At 64.3% G+C, this 14,819-nt stretch overlaps 1 protein-coding gene across 1 annotated transcript in view; it reads left to right on the top strand.

Moving 5' to 3' along the window:
- Positions 1-281: 281 nt before the first annotated feature.
- Positions 282-14,819, top strand: part of RTN4RL1 (reticulon 4 receptor like 1) — a 32,798-nt gene continuing 18,260 nt past the window's right edge. Inside the window, exon 1 of the mRNA XM_087752099.1 lies at positions 282-389. Within this exon, the coding sequence (XP_087608225.1) occupies positions 377-389 (13 nt within the window). The 5' untranslated portion in view covers positions 282-376. The remainder of the gene's footprint in view (positions 390-14,819) is intronic.

Raw genomic sequence — 14,819 nt, 5'->3', positions numbered from 1 at the left:
CCCGCCGCTGCAGGCAGCGCGGCACCGGCACCGGGCGCCCCTTTATAGGCTCGGCCCGAGGGGGTGGGGGGCGGCGGCGGCCCCAGCCCCGAGGGGGCGGCTCCCCCCTAAAAGCCGGCGGCGGGACGCGCGGCGGGCAGAGGCGCGGCCGGCGCTCCCCGGTGCTCCGGGGCCGGCGCTCCCCGGTGCCGCTGCGGCTCGGCCCGCCATGCCCCCGCGGGGGCCGCTCGCCCGGGCCCCGGCTCCGCGTTCCCGGTGCAGCAGCAGCAGCCGCCGCTGCCGCCGCCGCTATCGCTCGCCGCCGCCGCGCCCGCGGCTCTGAGCGCCGCCGCCGCCGCCGCCGCCGCCGGGAGACTGCGCCCGCCCCGGCTCCAAGATGCTCCGCCAAGGTGAGCGCCGCACCGGGAGGGCACCGGGTACCGCGGGCACCGGGGGCGGCGGGACCGGCCCCGAAGTTTGTCTCCCCCGCCGAAGTTGGGGCCGCGCCGCCGGGCGCCCCCCGCCGCCGCCGCGTTACGGGCGCCGCCGCCGCCACCAAGGCTCGGGCACCCCCGGGGTCCCCGGGGAGCGGCACCGGCGGCGCGCGGCGGGAGCACAGCGCGGCGGGGCGGGGGGCACCGGGAGGAGCGGCGGGGGCGGCGGGGCCCGGGGGCGGCGGCGCCCGGGGGCAGCGGCGCTGCGGCGGGCGCGGGGGGGCAGCGGGGCACGGCGGGGCCCGAGGCGCCGGGGGCACGGCGGGGCCCGGGGTCGGCGCTCGTCCCCCGGGAGGACGGAAAGGGAAGCGGGGCTCAGCGGGGGACGCGGGGGGGCTCGGCGGGGAAGTTGGGGCGAGCCGTCCCGTTCCGCCCCCCCGAGGAGATTCGCTCCGCTGTGACATCACGCTATTTCCATGGCAACCGCCTGGGACATCATAGCGGAGCTTTTTGACATCACAGCGAGGGGAGAAGCCGGCCCTGCCGGGGGTCCGGGGCGGGGGCAGGACCCCGGCCCCGCTGTGCCCGGGCCGGTCCCGGCGAGGTGCGGGGGACAGCGGTGCCGTGCGGGGAGACCCCGGCCGGACCCCGGCTCCCGTCCCGCGCCCCGGGAGCGGGCGGCCGCGCAGCCCAGCCCTCGCCGCCACCACCGCATGCCCCTCTCCGGCGAGGCTCCGGCAGCGGGCGAAGGTGCCAACGCCGCACCCGCAGCCCCCCGCCTCGGGGCGCGGACCCCCGGGCAGGGCAGAGCCCCCGCTGCCGCCCCGGGGATGCCGTTTCCCACTGGGGGGAAAGTCACCTTGCGGCTGCGGGGCCTCGCGCTCGGATGCTCCTCTCTCTGGCTCCCGCCTCGGCTTTGTTCGGCGTATTAACCCAACCAGGATGGCGGTCCTGCGAATAAACCCCGAGCCCTCGGAGCAGCCCCGTTTCCCAGCCCCGGCTCCCAGCCCCGCTGCTGCCGTCTGGGGGAAAAGCATCAGCCGGGCAGGGAAACGGGGAGCCCGAGGGGGAGGCAGGCGGCGGGGCTGCCGGCAGGCTTGCATCCCACCAGGGGTAGCCTGTTAAGGTCAAGATCTACAGCTTTCATTTCTGGAACTAGAAAAACAAAATGCAAATTGAAGAGCCTGTGGGCTAATGCAAAACCTATTCTTAAAGTTTTTGTCTTGTTAAGCAAGGAAATAGAGTGCCAAATAGGCTTTGTTAAGTGGCAGTCTAATTAATAATTTAAAATCTTGTAGCTGTCTTTCATTAGAATTTATCTGTACATCAACCACAAAATCAGTCAAACACACTCATTTATAAGTTAATGCCATTCCTGAATAATTCAACAGGCAGTTAGAGGAGGCCTCCAGCCCGGCGAGAGGCTCTCCCCTCCCCATCTCGCCCTGGCCAGGTGTCCCCGGGTGGGGGGTCCCGCTCCCCGGCGTTTGCCCCGGGGGGGTGCGGAGGGGTCACCCCACACGGGGGGCGCGGGGAGACGGGGAGAGCTGCCGCCGGGGCGCGGGGCCGGAGCTGAGCCCTCCGCGGGGCTCGGGGGCGGCTGGCTTTGTCGAGGGAGGTGGCGGCGTGGGGCTGTGCTGGTGGGAGGCAGCGGAGGCTGATGGTGGCACTGCCACCGCCTTCCCCATCCCGCTGCTGGGGACCGGGGTTGGGCTTGGGGCTGGGGGACGTGGCAGGGCTCGGGGGACCCGCAGGCAATGTCCCCGGGGGAAGCAGCTCCGTGTGCCCGCTCGCGGCGGGGACGGCTTCGTGTGCGGTACCGTGCGAGGCGAAGGTGTTTGCTGCTGGAGGCTTGCAGCAGGACCGGCAGCGGCGGCGTGGCCAGGGCAGCGCTGCGATGCCCGGGGGCGTTCTGGGCCTCCTGCACCCCGTGAGCTCCAGCTGTGGAGGCACCGGGCACCCCCGGTGAGAACTGGGGTGCATTTTGGACCCCGGGACCTCATCGGTGTGGCAGTGGGGGACAGCGCGGGGCGCAGCTCCAGCCAGCGCTGCGCTGTGCACCCTGCCGGAGGTGGCCGCAGGCAGGAGTGCGACGCTGGTGATGCAGGAGAAGGAGATTTCCAGGTCAAGGATGACACCAAGGTCACGGGCAGCCACGTCCCCATCCCTGCCATTGCTCGGCCCATCGATGGGGTGTCAAGCCCCCATCCCTCCCTGCAGGGGGGCAGCCGGCGGGCAGGGTGCAGGCACAGGCTGGGCTGCGGTTCCCGCGCTGGGAAGCCAAGAGCCCAGAAACCTTTCTGCTTATAAAAGTTTAATCTCCTAAAGAGCTGAGAGGAAGCCACAAGCTCTCTGTGCCTACTGAAGCGAGGGGGGTGGCTGGGGGTGGGTCAGGATGCGGCCCAGGCTGTTCCTGCAGCGGTGCTGGGGGGGAGTGAGGGGGGCTTGGGCAGACGAGCCCTGCCTGGACCTGGACCCGGGATGCAAAGGAGCCGTCGCCGCTTGGTGACCCGCTCTGATGGAGCCCGGCAGGGTCAGAGCCACGGCCACGCTCGGCTAAATGTTATTCCCACCTTTTGCCTAAAGTGCCGCACCCAGCGCCCCGCGGTCCCATCCGGGTGCCTGAGGCCGCAGGTGACACTCCAGGTGGCCTCGAAGCGCTGCCCTAAAAACACCAGCGAACCTGCTGGGGAGACGTAAAAATATGCATTTTTCCGGTGTGATTTCACACCCACCTTTCCCCAAGGCACCCGGTGGTGCCGGGGCCAGCGGGGCCAGAGGGGCCAGAGCTGCAGGCGGAGGGTCCCTGTGGTTTACAGGATGAGGCCGTGCGCAGGATGTGGTCACCCCGGGGCTGGGCAGGGGCTCGGGTTGCTGGAAACGGCCGGAGCGCTGATGGGTTTTGGCAGCAAAAGCCAAAACCCCATCTGGAGGCAAAAACCAGGAAGGGACGCGCAGGAGCCTGGGCACGTGGTGGTGGCTGGGTGCAGCCACGGCCACCCCCGCGGGGGTGTCCCCAGGGGCTCTGTCAGGGTGTCCCAGCTCCCGGCGGTGCCCCCAGCCAGCCCTGGAGCAGCGCGGAGGCAAACCCCCCTTGCAGAGCAGTGACCTAGGACGCAGCCACTTGAGCCCCGCGTCGCGGGGCACAGCCACCCATCCCACTCCGCCCCATGTTGGGGCACCCCTGGGTGATGCCACTGCCTGTCCCCACCCCAGGGAGCGGCTCCAGCTGCCCCAAACAGCCAAAGACTTGGATTTTGTTTGCAAAGTGCAATCCCAGGGCTTAGCCGCGTTCAGTATAAACTCTGGTTATTAACGGCAGATTATATCTTTAAAAGCACTTTGGTGGAGCAGCAGGCAGAGGCAGGCAGCAGCAGGCAGGCGAGGTGCCGGCACCCGAGCGATGGTGGCTGTTGTTTGGGTTCCCTGCAGGGTGGGATGGGCGAGGTGCTGCCCCGACGGGCATCCGCCAAAGGAGGCTGGCATCTGGTTTAGGAGAGGAGGCAACGAGCGGGGTGCCGGGAGGCCGTGGGGAGAGCCGTGGGGCCGGCAGCAAGCGGGACGCTGGTGGGGGTCAGCGAGGAGGAGCCGGGGGGTCCGTGCGCCGGCGTGGGCAGGGGGTGCAGGGCATGGCCCCAGGGGCACACTGGGATGCAGGAGCATCCTTGTCCTCTCCGGTGAGGGTGCTCCTTCCCCGCTATTTTGAGTGATGCTGCCCAAGCCCAAGGGGGGACGAACCAGCTCGGCCCCAGGTCCCTCCGCCAGCAGCGCAGCCGGTGCTGTCCCCGCTCTGGATGTCGGCACCGCGTCCCATCTCCCAAACTGAGGAAGCGCTGATCCCCCGTACCATCCCTGCGGAACGGCATCGCCATGGAAACCCGCAGCCCTGCGCCTGCCGCCCGGCAATCGGGGGGACACTTTTAGGAGTATTATTTTTACCGATGACAAATGATGGAGGCTTGGCGCTGATGGAGAAGACGCCCACGCCCAGCTCCGGGCATCGCCTGCCCTCCCCAGCGGCTGGTCTTTCTCCTGCCCGTTCGCCGAGGGCAGGGCACAGCTTGACATGTGCCAATCCAGCAGCCGCGGTGCTGCCCGCGTGTTAAGTGTGGGCAGCGGCAAGCGGCAGATGCAGGACGGGGCGATGTAGGGGCAATCTTCTTTGCGCAGATTAGGATTGGGGGGTTATTAAGCAGAAAATGCTCCATTTGGTGTAGAAAGCTCCTTTTCCTCTTTAACAGCACATGTGCCCGTCGGCTGCTTGCTTCCCGGTGGTGCTGGCACAGCGGCTCCGAGCCAGCCCGGCTTTGGTGAGCGGCTTTTTGTGATGCTCCTGCCCAGGCTCGTAGTGCCGTGACTGCCCCGGTGACTCCCAGCACCGAAAGCCGGTTGCGCTCAGGGCTGCATCTCTCCCCGGCTCGTGGTGGGCCGGCCGGGATGGCAGCGGGTCTCAGCCCCGGGGAGGTGATGGCACAGCAGGCTGGGGCTCTGCCATGGTCCATCGTATCCTGACGGTGCCCGGCCGTGGGGAGAGCGGGGTGCTGGTGCCGGAGGCCATCGGAGATGCTCCACGTGCTTCCCAAGTCCCAGCATCCCCATCACCCGGGGAGACTGCGGCCGTTGTTTACCGGGGAGCGGCGGCAGGAGGGAATTGGGCTGCTGCGCTGGCAGGGCTCCTTACGGAGGCAGCCCTGCAAGTGGAGGGGAGGTGCCAGCGGCTCCGCCAGCCCCGTGTGCCGCACTTGGGAACCGCTTTTTTTTTTCCCAGCTGTGTTTGCACCGGCATTGGCACTGGTTTGCTGGGGGAAACCCTGACCCCGTGGCCACGGGACCCCCACGGTGACATCCGAGGGGGTGTCCTCATGCATGGAGAATATCCCGGTGCTTTGTGGCCTCGTGAAGAGCCCAGGTGGCCCAGGCGAGCTCTCGGCCACAAGACCTTCGCCCGGCCGGGCACCAATGAGCATCTGGGCGCGGGGATGTGCTTGCATGGGGCAGAGCCCCTCCGATCCCCCGGTGTGAAGGCGGAGGGGGCAAAGGCTGCCGGCTGTGTCTGCTGCCTGCCTCTGCCAGCTCCTGCCCGCCGAGCCGCCCTGCCTCCTCGCAGCCTGCCAACGGGGCAGCCCGCGGGGTGCTGGGTACGGCCGCCCCCCGGGCAGCACACCGGCGCCGGGAGAGGGGCCGTGATGGTCCCCCCTCGGCAGGGATGTGCCAGGGTGTTTGTGCTAACAAGCCCGGCGTATTATAATTTCAATGGAATTTAAAAAACAAAATAGTCCTCAGACAAATGGCTCCGCAGTGCCTCTGCCAGGGCCTAAGATCTGCTGCTATCTATTTTTTAATAATTGAGGGTAATAAATATGTATTTCTTTCTCCTTTCTCTCCGTACTCCGCAGCTTGTCAGCTCCCTGCGTCTCTCCTCTGATCAGACCCCATCTTTGCCGCGTGGAAAGAAAAAAAAGGAAAAAAAGGGGGAAAAAAGAGAGGGAAAAAAAAAAAAAGATCCTTTAAGCAAAAAGGATTAAAGCCTTGAAAGTAGGTCTGCCCGAGCTGCTCGGCTCTCCCTGCTCCCCGCCAGCCGCAGCCAGGGCCAGGGCGGGCGAGAGGAGCATCCCCAGGCGGCAGAATCCGGCCCAAGGGGCGTCTGTGGGTGTGGAGCCCGGCCGGGCAGCGGCAAAGCGGGGGCGACCCCCCCGGAGCCAGGCAGAGCTGCCGGGCAACTTGGCAAACCGCTGCTCAGAGCCAGTTCTGCTTCAGCGGCAGATATTCCCCAGCGCTTGATTCCCTCCAGTTTTTGGATGGGGAGGTTGGCCCGACAGCGAGGGGGGGGTGACGGCAGGGCCGAGTGCGGGGCAGGCTGCGGGACCCCCCCGGGCTGCGGGGTGCTGGGGCGGAGGAGGCGCTGGTGTGAAGGAGGCGGCTATTTATAGCTTCCCTCGGCTTTTGTTCCTTTTCCAGTAGAGCTCCTCTCGAAATAGAAACAGCGCCGGCTGCGCGGCCGCTCCCAGGGCCCAGTCTGGCTGCGGGGGGCACCTCCCGGGCCAGGGCGGGGGGACACCCCCTGCCACGAGGTGCCGTCGCGTTGGGCATCCCCCCGTCCTGTATCCCTTGGGATGGGGATGGGGATGGGGAGGGATAGCCCCCCCGCTGCAGCCCTCCCGCTGTGCTGGCGATGCTGGTCCCGGCCCTGGGGAGGGCTCGGGGCTCAGGGGGAGCAGCTCTGCGGGGGGCCGGCAGCGGGTGCCCCCGGCGAGAGCGGGTGCAGCCTTCTGGGGCGCCCTGGCAGCGTCCGTCCCCGTCTTGCAGCTCAGATGTTGCCTCTGCTCTTCCCTCCCAGCATCCGACCGCCCCCCCCCCCCCATCTCTGATCAATATAGCTGGGAAAAACAAAACAAAACAAAGTAAATATTTAATACGATCCAGGGAGCCACGGCGAGCGCTCCCCCCGTCTGTCTCCTCTGCCAGCCGCTCGCAGCAGCTCCCCGGCCCTAATGAGCCTGAGTGCAGCAGGGATCGATGGCGAAGGCAACCTCTGCAGAGGGGTCAGGCCCCCCACGTCCCCCCCGGTGCTGCGCCGGAGCCGGGGCTCGGCCCCCAGGGCCCCCAGCCCCCCGCCTCCTCCTGCCCTGCTTCTCCTCTCCTGCGTCCCCTTTGTCCTCTCCGGCTCCCGGGAGGGATGGGGGCTCCGCTGCTCCAGCGCTGCCGTCCCTTGTCCTGCTGCCACACAGGACACAAGCTGTGTCGGGCATCAGCTCCGGGCTGGGGGCTCCCACGGGGGTGCGGGATGGGGGGCATAAGGCCAGGTCCGACGCGGAAAGCCGGTGTCTGTCCCTGCACTCAGGGAGCAGCTCCTCATGGAGGGGGGCACGGAGCCCGGGGGGTCCCAGACACCCCCAGAGCTGGCGCCAGCTTCCTAATTGGTGCCAAGATGCTGTCCCTGCTCGTGGTGTGACCAGACCTGCCTCCTCCTCCTCCTCCTCGGCAGCCTCTCGCCCCTTCACCTCGGTCCCCACTGGGAACCTGTGTCCTTTGGTGTCCCCCAGAGACCCCGGGCACTGGTGCCATTTGGAAAGCGCCGGTGCCGGGCGGCTGGCAGCCTCGCCCTGGTGATGCTGGTGTGGGACCTGCCTCATTGTGCTTCAGCTCCACGTGTTTTCCAAGTTCGGATTGTCCCTCTTGCTTCGACACCAAAGCCGCCACAGGGAGCTGCCAAATCGCCTGTCGCCCTGACTCAACCGACCTCTGCCAGACAAAGTCCCTGCCGTGCCCCCCGGCCTGCGCCGTGGGTTTAGGAGACAGAGCCGTGCCCCCAGCCAGGCGTTCCAGCGGATGGACCCGTGCATCACCGTGGGGCCTCATTGCACCCCGGGCCATGGCTGGTTTCCCAGTGGGATGCAGACGTGGCACACTGGAGGCAAAACTCAAGAGGGGCACCCGGCTGTGCTCCTCTGTCACCATTAGCACTTTGCAAATTGTTTTTCCGTGGAAAAGTCAATTGTCCTTGGTGGCACCTGGGATGAACCCAGGGCCGAGCGCTGTCCCCGGGATGAGAGGAGAGGAGCAGCCGCCCTGCCCGATGCCCCTCGTCCAACCCTGCCAGACCTCCAGCGCCACGAAGCCCCGGCCAGGCTGCGCTGGGGATGGCGACTGGATTTACAGCTGGAGAACAACCTGGTGCGCTCCAAGCAGAGTGGGGAGGGTCCTTCCCTGGCTTCTGGGGGACCATCGCATGTCTCCGAGGTGACACCGAGCACCTTCCCGCAGCTCGGGGGTCTCCAGGCAGGCGGGGGTGCAGAGGGGCCGGGACAGGACTGCCCGTGGGAACTACGGCAGCAGCGGCGCGAGCCGGAACAGCGGCGCGGGTCCTGCGTCACAGATGCGGGCTTGTGGCAAGGTGCCGAGGAAGTTTTGCAGCAGCATTAGAAAACGTTGACATGTTTTTTGAAACAATTTCAGATCTGATATCTGCGCCAGATTGAGTTTGTAACCAGCTTTATTGTTTAAGCCTGCTGGGATTTCATCAAAGGCGTCTGCTGTTTACCCAGAACCATTTCATTGGAGAAAACAGCAAACAGACCTGCATTTCTATCTGATTTCACTTTTTCCTTTTCCTCCTGAATTTAAGTGCTTGTGAAAAGCATGGCTGATAAGGCAGAGCAATGTGGCTAAATCCCGAGGACCGGCTCGGCGGAGGCTCCACCAGCTGCTTTGAGTTTATCAACGGACTGAAGGCAGTTGCGGACCGGCTGCCGAGCTGCCCTGGCTGGTTTTGGGATCTCCATCCCGGGGGGCAGAGCCGGGTCCTGGCTCCCTGGAATGCCAAAGGCTGGGGAGAGGATCCACGCAGCGCTTTTTTACCGCTTTCAGTACGACTTTGGATTTGAGCTATGAAGGAGCCCGTGTCTGTCCCTCCCCAGGGAGCGGCAGCGACCCGGCAAGCGATGTGCTCCACGACAAGCCCAGCCAAAGCCAATGCAGCCACGGGAAGCAGAGAAAGATGAAGGAGACCCCAAACTCGAAAGGGGCCTGGCAAAAACCGCATTAATCCTCCTCGCACCCTGGTCCCTGGGGGCTGTGGCGGCTGCCCGCCTGGCTCTGCCTTCTGCCCATCGCTGACCTTGGAAACACGGCGGAGAGGAGGGCTGGCGGCTCGAGACGGGGCCCCGGAGGTTCTCACAAGGAGCTGACCTGGGGGCAGCAGCCCCCTCTGCCACTGACTGCTCTGCCCTGGGCACCCTTCCCACAGCTGCGTCACGGGTGCTCCTCGTGGTCACCCATCACCAGCATCGTTTTCTCCAGCGTTCGGCATCTTCCCTGCTTGGGAAGGGCCTAGGTGGCCGTCGCCACCCTCCCCGGCCTTTGGGACAGGGACACGGCGGGCTGGGGTCCTGCCTTTCCCCGAGCCCCTTCGGCACCTCCCGGCCGCCGGTGCTCCCTGGGTGGGTTGTGCCGGTGGCACCTCGCCGCCGCTCCAAGGGCTTGTCTCTTCCATCGATCACACCTGCATGGTGACAATGTAATTTTTATCTCTGGTTGTTTATTTCTCAGACAGAACTACTTGTAAATTCCGAGAAGAATATATATCCCCGCGCGTGACAGATCCAGCACACGGCGATTAATCTGCCCTCTTAAGACCTGAATGCAGAAGTATCCCAATGTCACACCTGGACAGGGTGTCAAGCCCTGGGGCAGCGCTTTGGGGACGTGCAGGGACCCGGTGGCAGAGCGTGCCCTGGTCCAGGCGATGCTCCCCTCCTACTTATTGCACATGCTCTCAGCTCCGGTGGTCCCCGTCCAATGCTCACACCCGCTCTGGCTCTCCAGTCTCAGGCTCCAGCTCCTCTTTTTGGGAGGTTTATGCAAATAGGACTTTTTTTTTTCCCTTTTTTTTTTTTTTTAAATTCCTTGCCGCTGCTGCTCCGCCGTGCCCCAGATAGCAGAAGTGCTGAGGACAGGCGTTTGCGTCAGGTCCTGCGGCACCCGCGTCCCGGCCAGCCGCCCAGCCGAGGGGAGGAGCGGTGCGGGGAGGGGGTGTCCCAGGGGGAAGGGGGCAGAGAGCAGCTGGCAGAGGCCAAGTATGGAGAGGTGAAGGTCCTTTAATGGCCGGTACCTCCACGCCATGCTGGCGTGGGTGGGCACTGGTGCCAGCGGGCATAGGTCTGTGCCCAGCCCGAGCACGGACCTGTCCCCAGTGCGGGGCAGGATGGGGTGGAAGTGTCAGTCTGGGCTCTGCAGCAGTCCGCAGCCCCGTCGGCAACACCCCCCGTGCCATAAAGCCGCTTATTTACAACCTCCTACTCGGGAGCATCTGGGAAGCGAAGCGCCTCATTTCCAGAGAGAGCAAAATGCTGCATATTTCAGTGTCTTTTGAATTTTTTAGGTTTCCCTGAACTGAGCTAATGGGCTGGCGGTGGCAGGAGGGAGGTGAGGGCCCAGCCCCGCTCCCGGCCTGCCTTGCTGCTCTGCCGCGCGGCCATGACTGCATTGCTGCTCTTAAAATATTCAGTGCTGTTGGCCACAATTTCACAGCAGGTCAAAGCGCGCCAAGCCAGCAAGAAGGAGGGAAAGTGTGACAACGAGATTAACCCCGGCCCGGCAGGCCCCTTCCGTGCTCAGCAGGCTGAGCACGACGTGCTGCAGCTGCCTCATCCTGGGGGACGGGCAGCGAGGCCGGGGGGGGCACGGCACCCAAAACGCCTGCGGTCGCCCCATCTTGCTGCGGCCATGGCGTCGCCTCCAAAATGCTATGGAGGGACGGGGGGAGCATCCCGGCTCTCGCCAGGAGGGCTGGGCATCCCCTGGGCTCCAGCGTCCCCCCCGGGCAGGGGATGGCTCCCCTCCTTGCTCCAAGCTGCTGCAAAGCCGGAGCCGTGCCGGGCGCCTGGCATTGCCCTGGCCGTGCCGCCGGTCGAAGGGCTGAGGACACCCCCCAGGTCTCGGGGACGTTGCCAAGAGTCCTCAGCGGCTCTGCACCCTGAGACATCGTGGTTCCCAGGCCTTGCACAACCATCAGTTAGTGCTAATGATGGAGCGGCAGGTTTGCAATGCAAAAGAGCAGCTGCTTGAACCTAGAGGGGATTGTGGACGGGGATTTAATAATCCTGCCATCGGCCCCGAGTTCGCTCTGCAGTTGCTGGCTTGTCTGCCAGGCTTCTCTAAGAAAAGTTCTGTGGCTGGGGGAAAAAATGAAGCAAAGCAAATAGTCTGTGCCACCTGTGCAAGGGGGGATGGTGGGAGGTGTCCGTGCACCGCTGTGGAGCCCAGGGTGGATGGGGGATGCTGCAACAGGCAAAGGGGCTGCGCGAGGCTCAGCCCCGGCAGCCACGTGGTGTCCGGAGGCTGGAGACCTCCAGCAACTGCCCCTCGCACGGGCCGCGCGCCCTGGCGCTGGGCCACGCTGCATGGCCGGCTTGGCCGAGGCTTGGCCTCGTGCCTCCTGCACTTTCCTTGGCTTCTCGGTCCGTGCCGGAACTTTGGAGCTCACCGACAGCGGCACAGATGATCTGCAAAGCCCTTCTCCTAGCATGCAAGCGTGGTGTCGTTTGCAGGAGGTGCTGCAGCTGATGGATGCTCTCCTGGGCTTTTAATGACGCTGTGGCTGAGCTTACTGGGGTGTTCTTGGGGGTCAGGGTCGACCCCTGGCACCCCACCGGCCTCCAGATACAAGAGGCGGCTGCTGGGTTGGGGGCTGTGATAAGGAGCTGATGGTGCCGTGACCCTCATCCGTTCCGGGTGGCCACCTCCATCCCAAGGGCAACCAGCCCCGTGGCGACAGCACCGGCACTGCCCCGTCCCCAAGCCCACCCGCTTGGCCCCAACATCTCGCTCCCCAAGCGTGCCCAGGTGCGTTGGCATCTCCGCTGCAGTCAGGAGCTGGACCGGTGGTGCCCCCCTCGAGCCGGCCCCGGGGGTGCCCTCCTGCACCCCGCGCCGCCAGCGAGCTGGGCTCCTCTCCCTAATTCTGCTTGATCCCTGCTAATGTACCAGCAGATGTTCTCATTATCCATTTAAACATATAATCCTCCCCTGAATCCTGCTAAGCTCCTGGCCTCCCCGATACCTCGTGGCAGTGCGTTCCACAGGTTAATTATGCATTTTTAATTAATCACCGAGCAGAGAGTGACCCATGAATAAGGGATGCGAAGCTCCCGCGGCTGGGAATAGTCGGCAAACTGTCCCCAGGCGGAGCCGCGCTGGTGTCGCGCTCCCCGGAATAACAAACCCGGCTCTAAAAATTCCTGGTTTGTGGTGCTGACGTGAGTGGAGGATGGGAGGGAGCCGTGCCCCGCGCGCATGGGACCCCCCGCGCCCCACGTCTCCCACCAGCGGGGAGGAGCCGCGTCCCCACTGGAGCTGCCTGGGTCCCACCTGGGAGCGATGGAGCGGGAGCCGGGGGAGGAGGAGCGAGGCAGAGAGGGGAAAAAAATCACGTTGTTTTTAAAAGGCATTTTTGAGTGAATGCTGAATAGGGTTTGGGAAAATTGCCTTAAAGGCCTGTTCTCTGCAGGGACGGAGCTTTTCATGGAGCACAAGTATTTTGAAACTTAATTGCACATTTGCACGGGCTAGTGTTTTTATTTCTCTCAGGTCTCCGAGGTGGTCTTTGAAGATTGCTGTCTCTCTGTAATGGTTTTCTTTATCTCAAATAAATTCTGCACACCTGCGAGGTGGAGCTGCTTGAAAGAAATGATGTCAAAATTGGCTCTCGATTTAATAAATCTGCAAATGGAGCTGGGATGCAGAGAGACGAGGTGGCTGGTGGGGCCGGCCGTGCCTCCTCCCCGCTCCCCACCTCTCCCTTCCATTCTCCTGCCCTCTCCATCAGCTCACTTTCAGCCTCTCCACGGGCTGGGGCAAGCGCAGGACCGAGCGATGCGGGTCCAGATGCCGCCCTTCCCCCGGCAGCCGCTGCGGCCCGTCCGAGGGGGCTCCGGCTGAGCGCCCTGTGGTGCAGACCCCTCTAATGCCCACCCAGCCGCCTCCTCCGGCGACGCGTTACCCTGGCACAAACCCACCCGTGCTTCCCAAACCAGCAGCAAAAGCTGCCGTTGAGCAAGTGTTTAGAGCCCTGCCATGTGCCGTGAGCATGCTGGCCGGAGACAAGCCGAATGCCAGCTATCCCAGGGACCCTCCTTCAAGGACCCGCCGATCCCATTTCTTTCCTGGCCTCAGGTTTGGGGTTCGGAGCTGCGGTTTGCTCCAGCAGCTCCTCCTGCGGCTGCCCACTACGTGCTGCCACCATTTCTCCTGTTCCAGTAATCCATGCCATGGCTCCCCAGCTCACCAGGGGACATTTAGCCGGCTCTCCATTTTGGAAGCAGAGCAAAGCACCGGAGAAACGCCTGCGGCACAGTTCAGCGGCGCTGGCTGTGCCACTGCAGCAGGCAGAAACAAATCCCTGGGCGGCCGGGGCAGCGTGTGCCGGGCAGCCCCGCTGTCAGGCGGAGAGGAATGGGCGGCTGCGGCAGTACACAGACAGGTTAATGGCAGCCACGGATACTGCACAATTGGATTTCGCCTCCCCGTTTCATAAGGAATCAGCATCTCTCTCTTGCTCAGAAATCCGCCAGTCCCGCTCCTCTCCCTGGGAGCCTTGGTGGCAGCGGGGTGACCTGTCACCCGTGGAGAGCACCCAAAAGGCCATTTAAAACCCTCCCTCCCCTCACTGGGCTCCCCAGACACCAGGTTACCCACAGAGGCCACGCTGCCTCCTGCACAGACCCCGGCTGCTCGCGCTCACTTGGCTTCAGGCGAACAAGATGCCGGGTGATTTTATTGCATTGCTGGATTTTGTTCCACTCTGTTATTCGTTACGATTGAATTTGCTGCCGTGGAGGCAGGAGCCAGCCCAGCCAGAGCTCCCATGCCGCCCTTGCTGCTCCGGTGGGACCGCGACCTTGTCTCGGTATCCCACTTAGCCCTCGGCTGGGTAATTCGGTGCCGGCGTGGGAGCTGGGCGTTCGTCTGCCTCCTGCCAAGCACCCTGGCGTGATCCGACTCCCTTGCCTGAGCCAAATCCTCGCTCTGCTCCACTTTTAATCGTTGACCTTGTAAATGCTTTCAGGGAAAGCATTCGCCTTCCAACTCCCTCCTCTCTCTTTCTCACGCGATTGTGTCCCTCCGTCCTCATCTCCCTGAGTAGCTGTCGAAGTTTCGATGCCGTGCGCATCACCATGGTACCTGAACCCCTGGGCAGAGCAGGAATGCACGTCCCCGTTATGCAAACCCTCCCCAAGTTTTAGTCACGCTTGCCGGATCACAGTGTCAGCTGGGAAATGGCACTTCATCTTTCTCCTTCCCTGCTTCTTGGACTGGTGTAAAAAACACCTCGGGCTTTCCTGAAATGGTGGTTTCTTGGCCCGTTTTCTCTTTGTGCTGGAAGCCGTGGGGCCGGGAGCATCCCACCCTTCGGTGCGATGGTCTTTGATCAGTGCAAACCCGTACAGTGGCACCGATGCCCCGCTCTCCCCCCGCCGGCACTGCGGCCAGACCGGCCCCGGGACTGCAGCTTCATCACAGCCCCAGCCCCCAACGGAGACAGGGAGCCATTCCCGGTGTGTTAGGAAGCGCAGCTGGGAGCTCCATGAGTGGCGGGGGGGCAGAGCCGGCCGGGAAGGCTGCCGAAGCCTTGCTCTCTCGGTATCGACAGCGATGGCTCTTGTCCCCCACCGCCTGCGCCATCGCCTCTGCCCCTTGATTGAATTAGGGGGCTGTAACTCGCCTCCCTCCTGGCCGTGGTCCCTGCTGCGCCGGGCTCAGATGCTGAACTTGAGAGCCATAATTTAATAAGTCTCAGGCAGACAGTGCGCTCTGATAGCCGTCGGGATCTCTCGCCTCCTCCCCACCCAGCGATGTGCTGATTTATGCTCCCAGGCGACAGCCGGGATCTTGCCAGGGATTTTTGGT

The sequence above is a fragment of the Nipponia nippon genome, unplaced genomic scaffold (genome assembly GCF_047370975.1).
Source record: "Nipponia nippon isolate SJK-2023a ecotype South Korea unplaced genomic scaffold, ASM4737097v1 scaffold_15, whole genome shotgun sequence".
NCBI classification, from domain to species: domain Eukaryota; kingdom Metazoa; phylum Chordata; class Aves; order Pelecaniformes; family Threskiornithidae; genus Nipponia; species Nipponia nippon.
Note: the sequence above shows the minus strand (reverse complement) of the source record. Positions and strands in the feature narration are given on the sequence as shown.